Source organism: Anopheles gambiae, chromosome 3, assembly GCF_943734735.2.
Source record: "Anopheles gambiae chromosome 3, idAnoGambNW_F1_1, whole genome shotgun sequence".
Taxonomy (NCBI): domain Eukaryota; kingdom Metazoa; phylum Arthropoda; class Insecta; order Diptera; family Culicidae; genus Anopheles; species Anopheles gambiae.
This window is the reverse complement of record NC_064602.1, coordinates 51,345,433-51,362,788: the sequence shown is the minus strand read 5'-3', so window position 1 is coordinate 51,362,788 and position 17,356 is coordinate 51,345,433. Positions and strand designations below refer to the sequence as shown.

Below are 17,356 nucleotides of genomic sequence, written 5' to 3'. Positions count from 1 at the left end.
TCGTTCGAAGCCCTTAGTCGCCCCGTATGTTTTGTTCCAACGTCAAAAACTTCGATCCATGCCACAGGGTACGGATGAACCGGATCTTAAGTACGTGCGACGTGTAGCGGCAGTGGCTAAACTTTGTGGGTACGTGAACGATCAACTCGTGGAAACAGTGGCTGATGTAATTCAACACAATGCCAATAATCGTAAAGTGCGAGACGTTGCTAGAAAAGCTGCTCGTAAGGGAAGATCCCTTCAAGAACTTGTAGATTGGGTACGGAGTACGGAGATAGAAAAGCAGGCTGAGGAGATTTTTAGTAAGAATCATCCCAAGGAAGACATGGCGAGTGTAATGGCAGTGTCCTATGCAGACCCTCGATTCCTACGCAGATCAACATCAGACTTTCGAGGACGGGGTCATTTTCCGCGGAATCGAGGAGGATTTCATCGTGCGAATGGGCCTAGTTTTTATACGACAAAACCTTGTTGGCGTTGCACAAGTACGGGTCATCGCCCAGATAGTTGCTTCGCTATAGAAAAATTCTGTCATCGATGTCAAACAAAGGGCCATATTCAAAGAGCGTGTACATCTCATGGTACGAAGCGTGAAAACATTGAAGAAGGAGAAAAGGCACCCTTACCAAAAACACGAAAAATCGCAGCACTGACGGCTGAATTAGACGAGCAAGTTGTAAGTGCGGGATATGAGGGCTCTAATCCTTCCTGAAGGGGTCACATTATGTTGTTCACTATTTAGAATAAATTATGATTAGAAGTTCTTTCGTTGGAAAAGAAAATGCAATTTGCCTTGTGTATTCATACTTATTTTTTAATTTTAGAATATTGCACCAAATTCACCAGGGAGCAACGCCATCAGAACAATAGGCGGGGGCACATTCGGACCAGTAAGTACTAGTGTTCAGCGGATCTGTTATCCACAGACTATTGCAGAATCGAAGGACAACGCATGTGCAGCGATTAATCCTGCTACAGCATTATTTAACGGTGCATCAGAAGGAAAAGTAAAAAAGGAATACGTGATGTGCTCATTGGACCGGCTTGGTATGGAAAGCACAGGTTCTGTTATAGGTTCTGTGGCCGGAGTTGCTGTTAATTTTTTAATAGATTCGGGTGCTGAGGTGAACACTATCGGGGACGGCGTTTTCAATCGGCTGATGAGTGATCCTTTATCTCACCCAATTTACGCCATAAAGGAAGGAACTGACAAACCATTGAAGGCATACGCAACTACCCAGCCGATAAAGGTCGTGGCTTCTTTCTTAGCCGAATTTACCATCACAGCAGACCGCCCTTGCTTGCTTGAAAAATTTTATGTGGTTCCGGGAGCGAAAGCACTGTTAGGGCGTAGCACAGCAACTAGGTATAGCGTATTACAGCTAGGTCTACAGGTTCCAATAATAGACTCAAAAGAAATGAAACATGTTACAAGTCCACGAGAAACGTGTGCTGTAGAAGTGCAAACGCATTTTCCAAAGTTTAATGTGCCACCGGTATTGCTTTCCTATGACAGAAATTTGCCACCATCAAGGAAAGTGTTTACAAACATTCCTCCGGCATTTAAAGCAGAGGTTGAGATGAGGCTGCAGGACTTATTCTTCTTCTTCTTCTTCTTTGGCTCAACAACCGTTGTCGGTCAAGGCCTGCCTGTACCACTAGTGGGCTTTGGCTTTCAGTGACTAATTGATTTCCCCCCATAGCAGGATAGTCAATCCTACGTATGGCGGCACGGTCTATTTGGGGATCGAACCCATGACGGGCATGTTGTTAAGTTGTACGAGTTGACGACTGTACTACGAGACCGGAAGCAGGACTTATTAGCATCCGATATAATAGAGAAGGTAACCAGTGGCATGGATAAATCGTTTTGCTCGTCACTATTAGTAGTGCCTAAGGGTAAACAGGATATTAGATTAGTTGTAGATTTGAGAGGGCCAAACAAATGCGTCATAAGAACTCCTTTTAGGATGCCTACTTTGGAAGAAATACTTGCTAGACTTCGAGAGGCTCACTGGTTCTCAACCATCGATCTCACCAACGCTTTTTACCATATCGTTTTAGACGAGTCGTGCCGACACTTAACAATTTTTTTCTCTGGGAGCGATACATATCGATTCATACGTTTACCTTTCGGCCTGTGCAATGCTCCAGACATATTCCAGGAAACTCTGCAGACAGTTGTGTTAGGAAATTGTCCCGGTACGGTGAATTACCTTGACGATATCCTCGTATTTGGGAACACGAAAGAAGAGCATGATAGAAATCTTGGTGATGTTTTATCTCGCTTGCGACAACATAATGTTATGTTAAACCCGGCTAAATGTGTTTTTGGTAAACAATCCGTAAAATTTTTAGGCTTCCTTCTTTCTCACGACGGTTGGCGTATTGATGAAGATAAAAGGAAAGCTATTGCAGGATTCCGCAAGCCAGAAACTGTTCAAGAAATGAAAAGTTTTTTGGTTCTTATAAATTTTATAGAGAAATTTACTCCCAGCAGAGCCGTATTCTCTCACGAAGTCGCAAAAAAGGCTAAAAAACACTAGGACGTGGAATGTCTTTAAAACGTTATAATAATATCATTTATTCCACTCAACTACACGTATACGAATGCTCGATCGATCCGCTGATCGATCGCACGAAACCCACGATAGCCGATTCCCCAGGATGCTAAGAGAGAATTTACGCACAAAATTCTCTCTCACGCACGCTCCCACATGACGTATCGATAACCTGACGTGGGGACACGAGGTTATCGGGTCAAAGTGCGTTTCGGAACGCAAGCGCAATCTTTCGAAACGCATTCGAATGATGCTGTTCAAAACCGGTGACCGTTTCGCCGTTGACGGTTTCGAACCTCATCGATTTACATGACCAGCGGAAAGGACAGAAAAGTTGAGAGCACTAGCAAATTCAAATACATTTTATTGGACGAAGTATGATGATTTTGAGTTCGACGAGATAAAAAGAAATTCAATCGCAAAACTAGGATACTTTGATCACAAAGATAGGACGGAGTGGACGGATTTGTGGATGCCTCCCCACTTGGATTAGGAGCGGTACTGGTTCAGTTCGATGAAGTTGAAAAGCCTCGAATAATAGCTTGTATCTCGAAGTCGTTAGCGAAAGTAGAAAAGCGTTACCCTCACACACAGAAGGAGGCGTTAGCTATAGAATGGGCAGTCGAGCGATTTAGTTATTACCTTACGAATATCAGTTTTACCATTTGGACTGATTCGGAAGCAAACAAATTTATCTTTGGCAGCCAATATAGATCAGGGAAAAGATCGGTTACACGCGCAGAAACGTGGGCCCTTCGTCTCTTACCGTTTAATTTCCAAATTAAATGTATTCCCCGAGATCAGAACATTGCGGATGTATTGTCTCGCCTGATAAATGAGTCTCAAGTAGATGAGCCGTTCGACGACGACAACGAAAGGCATATGTTATACGCTCTTGATACAGTATCGGACAGAATGATAGGACCATAGTGTTTTCAACGCAGCATGCACCCGTTGGGACAGGTTTATGTGTGGTTTGTGTGTTTGTGTTTGTGTGTGTGTGCATGTGTGTGTATGTGTGTGTGTAAATGTGTGTGTGTATGCATCTGTGTGTGTGTGTGGGTGTGTGTATGTATGTTTGAATGTGTATTGGTGTGTGTGTTTGTTTCACAAGTATGTCGTTTCGGATAGATTTGTTAGTAGTTTTTTTGTGTTTTGGGTTAGGTTTTTGTTGTAATTAGCAGGACCACCGCCCTCGCGAGCAGTGATCCCTATTCAAAAATGCAATAAGCTCAGTTTTTGATCTTATTGCCGTCGCCCACGATGACATTTATCATGCGTTGACGCATCGACATCACCAGATTTTGGATCGTTTTAGGTGGAATTTTGCTCCACACCTCTTGCATGTGATCGAAGAGGTGATCCAGATCTTCCGGTATGTTTTTACCCAGCCTCTTCTTGAATATTGCCCAGAGGTTCTCAATGGGATTGAGATCCGGGCTAAGGGCAGGCCACTTCATTGTTTTGACATTGTTGTCAGCAAGCCAAGTTTGGACAGTCCCGGAAGTATGCTTAGAATCGTTGTCTTGCATAAACATCCAAGACCGAGGAAGGTTCTTCCTAGCATGCGATAGCAAATGGGTATCAAGAATGTCTCGATACCCAAAACGATTTAAATTACCGTGGATTCGAACCAACGGACCCATCCCATAGTAGGAGAAGCATCCCCACACCATGAGACTACCACCGCCATGCTTGAAAGTTTTGAAGGAGTACTTCGGATCAAGAGCACAATTAACAGGGCGCCGAACCAACCTGCGTCCGTCCGACCCCTGTCGATTGAATTTCGACTCGTCTGACCACAAAACCCTGCGCCAATCCTCCTCATCGGAGAACATGTGCTCAATTGCAAATAACACCCGTGCGTTTTTATGCGCAGGTGTTAAATTGGGCACTTTGCGTGGCACTCGCGCGAGTAGCCCGGCACTGACCAATCTTCGCTGAACTGTTCTCGGCGTCACCGCCAATTTCAGTCTGCCTCGGATCTCTGGTGCCGAGCTAAACGGATGTTTCTTCGATATGTTTATGATCTTACGGTCTTCCTCCTCCGTGGTCTTACGAGGACGTCCGGGTGACTTGCGCGTTTCGGTTGTCCGAAGCGCGTTTGCCACAAAGGTGCGCGATCGTTCCATCACGAACTCGATCGTTCTGCGCTTAATGCCAGCAGCCGCCATTCGCTTAATGATATGGCGCTGATAATCGGTACAATGTTTACCTTGACCCATTGTTACTAAAATTGCTTGCTTAGACCGTCAAGAACACACTGGTTAAAAACTTGGACACGACTGATGCCGTGCACTGCCTGCGTTCTGCTTTTATACGCGATGAATCACATCGTTGTCGAGCAGCAAAAAAGCGTATTGATAAAAACTATCAATGAGTAAGCGAGTGAGCATCTACCCATTCAAAACCAGAACAGGCCAACGAAAAACGCCCATTGAAAAGAACACCTGCGCTCTTGCTCAATGCACACACAAAGTTTCCCATGCGCACACAACGTTTAACGCAGAGATGCACGCATGCCTTTCAATGGCGTGCACTGGTGAAACAACTGTGAGGGAATGCCAAGTTCATTGCTATTGTGCGCGTTTTCATTTCGCACCGGTGTCGTATTCACATTCATGAAACAGCACACCTGCGTTCTCGTCCGAGGAACAAGCGCTGCTGTCGATGCAAACTTTAGCTTTTATCCAAGTGTAAACACACGCTGTTTCACATGATAACACACATAAACAGAATGCTTGCAACGCAATATGAAACCATGTCAAGCTACGTTTCTTCACACAAAAACCCGCACACACACACACACACACACACACACACACACACACACACACACACACACACACACACACACACACACACACACACACACACACAAACACAAGTAACGTGGCAAAACAAGTGCACGGTGCGTTGAAAACACCAGGGTTCTATCTTAATGTCCGATACTGTACGTTGAATATGAGTATGTCATGGTCAGATATCGAGCTTGCATCAGAAGAAGACGAAGAGTTAGCAGAAGTACGGCTAGGTATAAAATCAGGCAAATGGCCACGGCATCTGAGTCGTTTCGAATGTTTGTCAAAGCAGCTGAGGACCCTTGATTCCCTAGTTTTCAAAGACGATCTAGTTGTTTTGCCTAAATCGTTAAGGGAAAAGGCATTGACTACAGCACATGAAGGTCATGTGGGCAGCAGCGCCACCAAAAGAATTCTACGGGACCATTTCTGGTGGGCCAATATGTCTAAAGTTGCCCAGATTTACGTTAGTAACTGTATGACCTCTTTATCCATGTCAAAGAGAAATCCACCAGTCCCATTAATAAGTCGAATTCTTCCGGAAGGGCCTTGGGAGGTACTACAAATTGATTTTCTTTCAGTACAAGAGTGTAGCTCAGGTCATTTACTGGTTTGCGTCGATACGTACTCTCGTTTTTTGCACGTTATGGAGTTAAGGCTTATTGATGCAAGTTCAACCAATGCATCATTATGCAAGATTTTCAAGACATGGGGTTTACCACTAGCTATCCAAAGTGATAATGGGCCTCCTTTTCAAAGTAAAGAGTTTATAGAATTTTGGGAGCATAAGGGAGTAAAGGTTCGTAAGTCCATACCACTAAGCGCTCAGTCCAATGGAGCTGTTGAACACCAAAATCAAGGTATTATTAAAGCAATAGCTGCGGCGAAAATAGAAAAGCGAAAAAAAACTAAAATATTCCATTATTGCTTTTTTACTTGGGATAGTTATATCGTGCCCGTATCCCCTCAGGATCCGATCATCGAGTGTAAACCGCCAGGCACCTTACACCAAGTGTCAAAGTGCTGTATACAACACAACAACAATCCTGCTCTTTGTATGGGAGTTAGAAAATCATTATTAAATTAAGTTTAGTATAACATCTGAACGATTTTTAAATCTTAAAACCTATTCTCATACCACCATAAGGTGTGTGCAAAGTTTCGTTGAAAATGATCCAGCCGTTTCGGAGTTTGCTCGCAACAAACGCCGTGACACGAGATTTATATATATATATATATATATATAGATAGATAGATTGTTGAACGCATTCCGAACACTTAAAAGTGAAGTCAATTCCGTTATCGTCATTCCAGGTTCATAAATATCGTCAGCTGAATTTAATAGACGGCACATACAAAGAAGGGGGTTGCGAGAGCCAAATGTTGTTCGGGTTTCAGCGACTGCCAGCATTGGTCGGCGACGGAGTATTCTGTCAGGAACATAGAGGTGAATCCTTGAAAGCAGCTCGGGACAGTCGATGGTTCCGTTTAAGATTCCCGTGATAAATGCTAGTCTGGTGTACTCAACACGTTCGGCGAGAGGCGGGATTCCAAGCAGCAAACACCTAGTTCTGTAGTCGAGACGACGCGGCCAATTACGAAGGGCAAAGCGCATTGCCTTCCGTTGGATGGACTCTAGCCGCGCAAGTGCCCGAATAGATGCTGGCCACCAAACAATGCTAGCATATTCCAGCAGTGGTCTGATAAGTGCGCAGTACAGTGTCTTGAAACACATAGGATCACGAAGCTCGCGCGTCATGTTTATGACCAAGCCAAGTAGACGATTGCCACTAGCGACTACTTGGTCTATCTGTTCTTCGAAGGAGAGTTTAGCATCTAGGAGGACTCCTAGATCCTTTACACAGTTCACTCTTTCGAGGTTCTGACCATCAAGCGTATAATTAAACAGCGCTGGAGCTCTTGGAGCGCGGCTGAATGAGATTATGGCGCATTTATCGATACAGACGCTTAGTGCGTTACGCTTGCACCAGGAGACAAATTCAGTCAAAGCGGCTTGAGGTTGACGATGGTCCTCGGGCTCACGGATTTCACGATAGATTTTAGCATCATCTGCGTAGAGTAGGCAACTATTATCCGGGAGTGCCGTGCACAAGTCGTTTATGTAGAGCAGAAACAACAGAGGCCCCAGGTTGCTGCCCTGGGGTACGCCGGAAGAGGCACCGATAGATCTAGATTGGTGGGAGCCCATTCTAACTGCATATGAACGACCACATAAATACGATTTCATCCACTTAACCAGGGATGGTGATAATCCAAGTCTATCAAGTTTTGCCAGAAGAATGTTGTGGGACACACTGTCAAAAGCCGCCTTAATGTCCGTGTAAATGACATCAACCTGCATACCATCATCAATGGACTTATAACAGCCGCTAACGAATTGCATCAGATTTGTCGTAGTTGATGTCTTAGGCATGAATCCATGTTGGTTGGTGCTGATGTATTTGCCGGCAGATGCTATTAATGGTTCATAGATGAGGTGCTCGAATACTTTGGCGCAGGCAGCTAAAGAGGTAATACCTCGATAGTTCACTGTTTCGTTTTTGCTGCCCTTTTTGTGGATGGGTGTTAGCCATGAGACCTTCCACAGTGATGAAAAGGTTCCTGTACCGAATAGTCCCGGGGAGGCCAGTTGACTTGCGCATGTTGTCGGCAAAGCTCCAAAAGCGGCGAGGGTACTTTCGCAAGCTTCGTTCAGTGTGGCGTATATATCGACGATAGCAGACTCTATTATAACGTCGATAAAGTGCATGAACACCATTGTAGTAAAGCCGACACGGTGTGGACCGACTAACGCGCAAATAGTCATAAGCGGCTCGCTTTGCTTTTTTTAGGGCATGCAATGTGCGGTCACCCCACGGCGGTCCGCGATGGGGCTTTTTAATAGGACCACATTCACGCAATGCGGCCCGCATAAACTCTGAGAAATCGTTCGTGGCATGGTCAATGGATGTATAGTTAGAGCATTCAAAGGATTGGTTGAAGGAGCAGATCAGTCTCTTGAGTTTAGTAAGGTCAGCACGTGCGTAATTGAGCTTTATTTCCGTAACAGTGGTAGCGTGTTTCATGGACAATGCTGTGATTTCCAAATCAAATTCGAGCGGTGGGTGATAGCAGTCTTTTGGCAGCAGCGGGTGCTCGCTGACGCGTACGAGCGAAGAAGTTGTTGCACTTGACCAATTTCCGTATGCAAGGTCTAAAATGCGCCCCATAGAGTTAGTGTTGTTATTAAGTTGGTAAAGCGCATTATGGTGCAGTCCATCGACGAATTGGGCGCTACGAACTGAATTAGTATGAGGTTCAAAAAACACAAAAGGGGTTTCATGATTCGATTGCGCAGGCGACCAGGAAAGAATGGGTTGGTTAAAGTCTCCCACGAGCACGAATCTGTCGTTTGGACCTAGTGTGTCGCAAATGCTGTTGACGGTGTCCAGTAATGCATTTATTTTTCCTTCCTCCGTGCTGTGGTTGGGAGGAAGGTAGGCAGCAGCAATGTATAATCGGTACGTCGGGAGCTGAATGCAAATGCAAGCGAATTCAAGTGTTTGCGCAAGCACTGGAAGCGCATGAGAGCGGAGAGCGGAACTCACCGCAATTAGTACTCCACCGCCTCGAGATAGAGAGCTGTTTGCGGCATTTCTATCGCATCGATAGACACAGTGCGCCTCGCCAAATAGGAGAGCTGTGGGAAGGCTGGGATCGAGCCAAGTCTCAGTGAGTACCACAACATCATAGTCCGCTTCTAAGGCTGCGCTCTGGCTCCAATCGAACACGACAACCGACTCGAACAAACCCATATAATCATATGGAGGTGCACTGTCAGACACAAACAAGACAAACATGTCAAATCCCATACCGTAGCAATAGACGATGCGCAATCTCAGATTGCGCATATATTTATCTGTCAAACGGGTCGGTTTGATATATTTATCTGTCAAAAAAAATTATATATCTCAGACATATAATCATGAAGATTTATGCGCAATCTTGGCGCAATCTGAAAATGTATGGAAATGACGTTTATAGCTCAGGGTTGGCTACGTCAAATGACTTATGTTTTGATAAAACGAATATATGCGCAATCTGAGATTGCGCATCGTTTATTGATACGGATTACATTCGATGTCGTGTTCGATTGGTGCTAGAGCGCCGGGTAACACAGTTAAACGGAACTCATCAGCTTTGGATCGTAAACCTCGCCCGTTCTGATAGTATACAGTTATAGACGTGGAACGGACATTGAGTGGTATGCGTGTGTAGGTTGGTGCATGGTCATCGGTGAGAGATCGTGTCGTTGACGTGTTGTTATTTCGTGTAAACAAGTGACTAGTCAGATTCAGTGGCACAGTGCCTTTTGAGGAAACAGTTGTGTGATTGTTACTTAAGAAAAAAGTGTTGAATAGTAGTTTGGTGCATTTTAACGGTGTTTGGTGTAGCTGTAGTTGTTTTTGGTGGAGCAGGCGATATTAAGGTACAATTCATATCGGGTGATAATTGTACAGGGTGCATCGGGCTATGTCGAACAGGTATAGGTGTGTTTGTGTTGGTAAGTTCAGGACGATGGTGAGACGGCCTTTGCGGGAGTGAGATAAACTCACGCACACCGAGCCCGACCGGCCAAGATCCTGCGGTAAGTGCTTTATCTCGAAGAGCAGCGATAATTCTAACCTTAAAAGTTAGTGAACTAACCGAGCTAATGGTTGTTCCCGCTTTCAGCATACTAAAAGCAATGACGTCCGTGGTGTCCAACTGTGATTTTACCATCGACACTACCTGGTCAACGGTGACGGTTTTAGCTAACTTAAACAGATGTAGCCACATATAGTTTGTTCTTGGTAGTTGTGACACGGTTGGGATCGACGTGGTGGTGGTATCGGTTCCTGTTATTATTGGTGGTAGTGAAGGGCGATTTCTTTGGTGAGTATTGTCGGTGTTTGTATTTACAGGGTATAGTGGAGCATTGTCAACAACAATGGCTTCCGTGAATGCAACAACGTCACGGAACAACCTTCTACGCTTTCCACTCGGGAGGGCATCTGGGGGCGGTACGTTGAAGCGTTCGCTAGGAGCTTGGTGAGCCGCGGCAAAACTGGCAAAGCCCTCACGGATGCCATGGATGGATTGGATTTGGATGGATGGATTTAACTGCTTTACTATGTGGGTTGCCAAGAGCATTCGAACACCCTACACAGCTCCAATGAAGAGATGCCGTCCGTTTTACCTCTTCGATCACAGTGAAAGATAATTTAGTGCACGCTGAGTGATATACAGCATCACAGAACGAGCACATAATACCACATTCAAGCGATTCAAGTGGCACAGAGCAGTCACAACAAACTCCCTCCATTTTAGTTGCCGTTGCAGATAGATGCCACAGGACTCAGGAACAAACGCAGGAATACAGCAAAGTCAGGAATGGTTGTGACGAACAATTGAAGGCAGGACCACCAGAGACAGCCTATGTCACAGCTAAGCGGCAGTTTGACGAAAATTAGGCCTAAACGACAAAATAATTCACGAATTCACGCGGAACACAGTGAGAAAACACACTTAGTCGACAGCTGTCAACTGTCAATGCAGTGCCTATCGATAATATTCCGAAACCGGCAGAGCAAACCATCAATGAAAAGCCAAATAGTTCGTCACCTAGTAATGTGCAACCAATAGTGCATGATATGGAGCATTCACCTATCCCAGCTGATCGTACGGCTCAAAACAATGACGTTCATCACGAACACAGCTCATGAAGCATACGCACACAAGAAGCATCAGCCAGTCGCTATTCGCACACTAACACTTCATGTAATGACCACGCACGCACTAACACAGCAACTCACTTGAAAATGTTTTCAGTTCGCGATATTAAAAACATTTCACATGCCAAACCGACTGACACTGCTTTGAAACCATGTGATATACATTTTCACTACCAAAATGTTAGAGGACTACGTACCAAACTCACAGAATTCGGATTGAACACATTGGACGCTAAATATCAGATAACAATACTCACCGAAACCTGGCTTGACAATTTAATTCCATCATCGCTACTGTTTGACCCGGGCTATTCGGTGTATAGATGTGATCGTAGCTTGTCCAACAGTATGCATACTCGTGATGGTGGCGCACTGATCGCATGCTCATTCTTATTGAACACCCGTGAACTCACTCTACCTAGTAACTCACTTGAGCAAGTGTGGGTTACCGTTCGCCTTTCATCTTGCACGATATTCATCGGGACTGTTTACATACCTCCTAATCGAGCTAACGACACAAATACTCTTACATCTGTGATTGAAAGTGTAAGTGCAATAGTAAACCATGCAAAAACTAATGATCTAATATTTCTGTTTCGAAATTTTAATTTTTCGGCAGTATCATGGTCACCATCGCAACAAACATTTGGTCACTCATCATCGTTCGCGCATTATGTGGCAAATTCATCATCTTCGGTCAGATCCCGGTTTTTGGATGAAATTAACGCTAGCGATCTTTATCAAATAAGCTGTATCAAAAACTCGCTTAACCGGCAGCTCGACTTAGTATTCGCAAATTTTATTGCCGCAACTTACTGCATCGATTTGCACCCCTGCCCAACACCACTAATCTCTCCTGACCTGTACCATCCAGTCATCGATTTAACGGTTCGAATTCCAAGCACAATGCCTAATCCTACACTGACTCAGGCAAGTAGATCTAGGATGAATTTTTATAAAACCAATTTTACTCGGCTTGACGAGCTCACAACCAATTTTAATAGCCAGTTCAGAATTAGCCAGTTTAATTCTGTTGATGAAGATGTATCGATATTTATACGCTTTCTTTTATCCTCGTTTGATTCATGTGTACCAATTATCACACCAATGAGCGGCCCTGCTTGGTCTGACCGCCACCTAAAAAAACTTAAAAGAGCTAAGGCAGCTGCATTAAAAAAATATACGAAGAACCGATCACATGTTAACAAATGCATATTAAATGAAACAACTCGCTTGTACCGTAGTTACAATAAAATACGCTACGGTGGGTACTTGTCTCGGTTGGAGAAGAATTTCATCAAAAGGCCCAAAGCTCTCTGGAGTTGTCGTAAGAAACGCAGTAATACGAATGTGACACCTAAATCTATTTACCACAATGACCGAGGTGGTTCAACTGCTTCAGATATTTGTGACATATTTGCGTGTAGATTCGAGGAGGCATACACAATCTCAACTACTGACGACAATATTATCACCAACGCTTTAATTAATACTCCTAATGATGTCATCGACCTTAATTTTGTTGCAACATCAACTGATCTTTGCCATAATCCTGATTGCCATAACAGAGCTGCCAACATCATCTGTTTGACAGATAAACAATGCGGTGTGACGGGCCTAAAGTGCGCATCATTTTCTTCTTCCTTTTTTCTCGTTCTCGTTAAGACGTGAATAAACTCGATCCTATTATTTTGTATTGTGAACGCTCTGTAATTATTCATTTATTGTGCAAATACCTCTGCCCAAAAAATTTAACTAATATATCACAAGAATCTGTTCTAAATGTGCTCAAAGCAGTCAAGCCCAAAGCTAGTCCTGGCCCAGATGGTATTCCTGCCGTCATTCTCAGTCGATGCTGTGAGTCCATAGCGCCGATCTTCACCAAATTATTTAATTTTTCACTGCAACAAGGAGGATTCCCCTCTATTTGGAAAAGTTCATGAATTGTCCCCATATTTAAAAAAGGCGACAAGGAAGATGCAGCCAACTATAGAGGCATAACATCACTCTGTGCTGGGGCCGAAGATTTTGAGAAAGTGATCCAAACAAGTTTACTCACGGTTTCATACCACTATATCAGCCCTCAACAACACGGTTTCGTTCCAAAGCGGTCGACGATTACTAACCTTGTTGACTTTACATCACAATGTCTCCGTAACATGGATAGCAGGATGCAAACAGATGCAGTTTATATGGATTTAAAGGCTGCTTTTGATAGCATCGATCACAACATCTTTTTAGCCAAGATGAATAAGTTGGGACTTGGGCGAAATTTAAAATTTAATATTTAGTATGTTAGAATCGTACCTTGTCAATCTATCGTATGCTGTGTGTTTCCAACGGTGCCATTCAAGGTCTTTCATTGCATCATCTGGTAAGCCACAAGGTAGCAACTTGGGTCCACTACTGTTCGTACTGTTCATCAACGACCTATTGTATGTAGTACCAGCAGCGAATCATTTAATGTATGCAGATGACATTAAAATCTACATGACGATAAAGAATGACACAGACCACTCCGAGGTACAGCAATACCTATTCGATTTTCGCCAATGGTGCAATCGGAACTGCCTGAGCCTTTGCATTGAAAAATACCGAGTCATTTCATTCACACGAGCACGAGAAATTAGGAACACCAGCTACACAGTTAACGGTTAACCTATAGAACGCACTAATGCTATGAAGGACCTCGGAGTCATACTTGATTCAAAGCTGTCATTTGACCAGCAAACGGAGGAGGTGATTACCCGAGGTAATCAATTGCTTGGCATGTTGTTTCGGATAACAAGAGATTTCAAAGACCCAGTCTGCATCAACGCGTTATACTGCGGTATTATCCGCCCGGTACTCGAATACGCCTGTGTTGTCTGGAAGCCCTCAACCCAAAGACTTTCCGAAAGAATGGAATCGATACAGCGTCGCTTATCCCGATACGCAACATGCTTGTTACCTTGGCCACCTCGCAGTCAGTTACCACCTTATGAAACGCGACTTCAGCTTCTCGGACTGCAACCGCTCCATATCAGACGCCGTACCGCGCAACAACTGTTTGTGGCTGGTTTACTGCAAAGTAACATCGACTGTTCATCCCTGCTCCAGCAGTTAAACCTTTACGCGCCTGCTGTTCAGCTTCGTTCTCGTCCGCTACTTTCCCTGAACCGTAGTCGAACTGGATATGGATCTAGAGACCCCCTCAACTTCATGATTAGGGTGTTTAACGAAGTTCGTCATTTGTTTGATTTTCGAAACTCAGTGCAATCCTTTAAACACTGCCTTAGAAACGAATTATTAAGATGACCTTTCTACTTATCTTAAATTAATATTAGACTTAAGAACATTCACACGGATCCATTGCTATCCATTGAACGAGTAATAAACAATCAAACAATAATGATTCCTTCTAATATTTTCCACATACTCTATTATTACCGCAAACCTCCATAGCAACTGCATTCTTAAAATACTACGTCTTGTTGGTTAAAGAAAATAACGATTCATGAAATCAACAACTTCATTATTTTTCATTCTCCAATAGCTAGATCCATAGTTTATAATCAAGTCTTTTTACGTTGATCTATCATCGTGTGCATTTCGGTTGAGTCTCAATTCTGTCATGATGTTTTAGTATTTGGTTTACAAGTAAATCCTAATTGTTTATATAAATGTATGACTAACAATTCTACCGATTTTATGTTATTTTGTTAGCCTTTTGCCGACGGATAGTCTTTTAGTTACTACTATGCTAGGTGGCAGTAGCATGACACTATCTGCTAGTGGCGCTTCTAGCTGTTCGTTAAACTGGTCGTTGAGTAATTCATCAAAGTACTGAGCCCACCGCGAGAGGACCTCTGGCTGGTTACTAACCAGAACTATATCCTTGTTGCGACAGCAGGTTACCTTAGGTACAACGTTGTTTCAGTGTCCTGCTATCGCTTGGTAAAACTTTCATGTCGGTCCGTACGCCTCTCTGGTTTGCTCGAGGTCCCGCATGTTTTGCTCTTCCAAAGCATGCTTCTTGGAACGGTGAACTCGTTTCTCTTCGCGTCTGAGCCGTGAATATTCCTCTGCGCATGCCCGCATTCTATGCCGTTGCTGCATTGCTCGGTATGCAGTATTCTTACGTTCGGTCACTTGTCTGCATTCATCGTCGAACCAACCAGATTTGGTGTTGCCACGACGTGGTGGGTGTATGTTTCTTGCACAGTTTATTATTTTTGTTTTTAGAGCGTTCCACCTCTCGCTCATATTTTCATAACTGTTTTCTGGTAGTAGAGACTCGTCTAAAGCGGCTTTGAATTCCTGTTGGACAGTAGTGTCCCTTAGAGAGTCCGTGTTGAGCCGAGGCTGCGTGTTTTCTCCGCACCCATTGGCGCGGGGGCGGGCAATTCGACAACGTATCACTAAGCCAACCAAGTAGTGATCGGAATCGATATTGGCTCCTCGATATATTCTGACATTTAACAGACTCGACTGTCGTCGGCGGCTTACGAACACGTGATCGATGTGGTTGAAGGTTAATCCAACCGGGTGCGCCCATGTAACCTTGTGTGATTTTCTTGCGCGCAAATTTGGTACTTCCAAAAACCAGATTGTTCGCTGTTGCGAACTGGACCATTATCGACTACCATTATCGTTACTGTGCTCATGCACACTGTGACAGCCAGTGTATTGGCGGTACATTGGCTCCCTACCGACTTTTGCGTTGAAGTCCCCCAGGATGATTATGAGGTCATGCCTGGGGCACGCATCTATGGTTCTAGCGAGGCGGCTGTAAAATAGCTCCTTCTCCTCTTCCTCTTTCTCTTCGATAGGAGCGTGAACGTTTGCGAGGCTTACATTATGCACTACGGTCTTTAACCGTATTTGCATTCTTCTCGATTTCTCATATTCTTTCTTCTTTTTTTGTGCCAAACTGCCCTGTACATTTCAAACCAAACTCGCATTCTCTTTTCCCATTCAGAGTCGGGATTTTGTCGAACTCACATTTTGCCTTTCTTTCATTAAAAGCTGCGCGCTACGACTTTTCCAGGCTCGCGCTTTTCCGTTATCATCTTATATCTGCCCGTTTTTCACACCGCCAACAAAAAAAATCGTACCGGCTGCGCCAATGGTAGAATTTTGGTTCGGTGTTATATTATTCGCCCGTCTTCGGCGGTGTTTCAATAACAACTGTAAACCTATTCTCCCTACTTGTATATGCTGTCCCTCTCTGTCACTGCTATTGCACTCTACATGCAAATGTTATAAAAATCCTTCGTGAAAGAATATGTGTCGACGAAAAATGTGTACAAATGGTACGAGCCGAAGCCCAAGAAGTCGCGCCAAAGCAGGTCGTAAATCAAGGCGATGCTGACGGATTCTTTGATTACCGTGCGTTGGTTCACAAGGAATTTCTTTCGAATGGACAAACGGTGAACAAACAGAACTATCTAAGCGTAATTTAAGCGGCGGTTGCGTTCCTCCATCCGGCGAAAGCGGCTGGATTTGGGGGAAAACAACAGCTGGTTTTAGCACAACGATAATGCGCGCTCCCCAACGGCCATCATTTTGAGTTTTTCGCAACAACTGGCACCCACATTGTTCCGCAACCGTCGTAGTCGCCAAATTTGGCACCAGACGACTTCTGGCTGTTCAACAAGCTAAACCGGCCGCTTCGGGCACACCGTTTTGGCACTATCGAGGAGATAGAAGCCGCAGCGACGGAAGAAATAAAGGACATACCAGCATCCGCGTTTTCCTCCTGCTTCGAGGAGTGGGATAAGATGTGGAAGAGGTGCATTGCATCGGAAGGGGATTACTTCGAAGGTGATGACCTTCATTTGGCCTTATAAAAAAAATTAAGAAAAAAAACGCAAAGTCACTTTATTTTTCGGAAAAGTAGTAAATTATACCAATTTAAGCTTCATCGACTCGAAACTGCCGACGGAACTTATCAAATTGTTATGAAGCTGTGTTCTTTGGTATCCTTTATTACTTAACACGTTCAGCCCGATGGCAGGCCCCAGGGCCTGCCAGCAAACTTTCCCGCATGCCGGTGCCATTGGTCTTTTGATAGGGAAACAAACAACATTGCGAACAACTGTACTCTAATAGCATGGATAACAGCAGTGTGAAGATAAAATAATGGTGTTCTAAGAATTATTGCGATTGATAAAAACCTCAACCTACACAAAACAGTGTTGATGAACAGAGCAGAGTTGAAATTATTGCAAAAAAAAAA

The 17,356-nt window shown here is 44.1% G+C and overlaps 1 protein-coding gene across 1 annotated transcript; it reads left to right on the top strand.

Moving 5' to 3' along the window:
• The first annotated feature begins 35 nt into the window (after window positions 1-35).
• Window positions 36-12,839, top strand: LOC133394107 (uncharacterized protein K02A2.6-like). The gene is made up of 4 exons (XM_061663044.1): window positions 36-6,509; window positions 6,677-10,010; window positions 10,097-11,682; window positions 11,756-12,839. The coding sequence occupies exon 1, from the start codon at window positions 5,526-5,528 to the stop codon at window positions 6,447-6,449; it is 924 nt and encodes a 307-aa protein (XP_061519028.1). The 5' UTR covers window positions 36-5,525; the 3' UTR covers window positions 6,450-6,509; window positions 6,677-10,010; window positions 10,097-11,682; window positions 11,756-12,839.
• The last annotated feature ends 4,517 nt before the right edge of the window (window positions 12,840-17,356 follow it).

Coding starts and splice junctions, on each gene's coding strand:
- LOC133394107 (XM_061663044.1), top strand. CDS start 5,526: ATGAGTATGTCATGGTCAGATATCGAGCTTGCATCAGAAGAAGACGAA.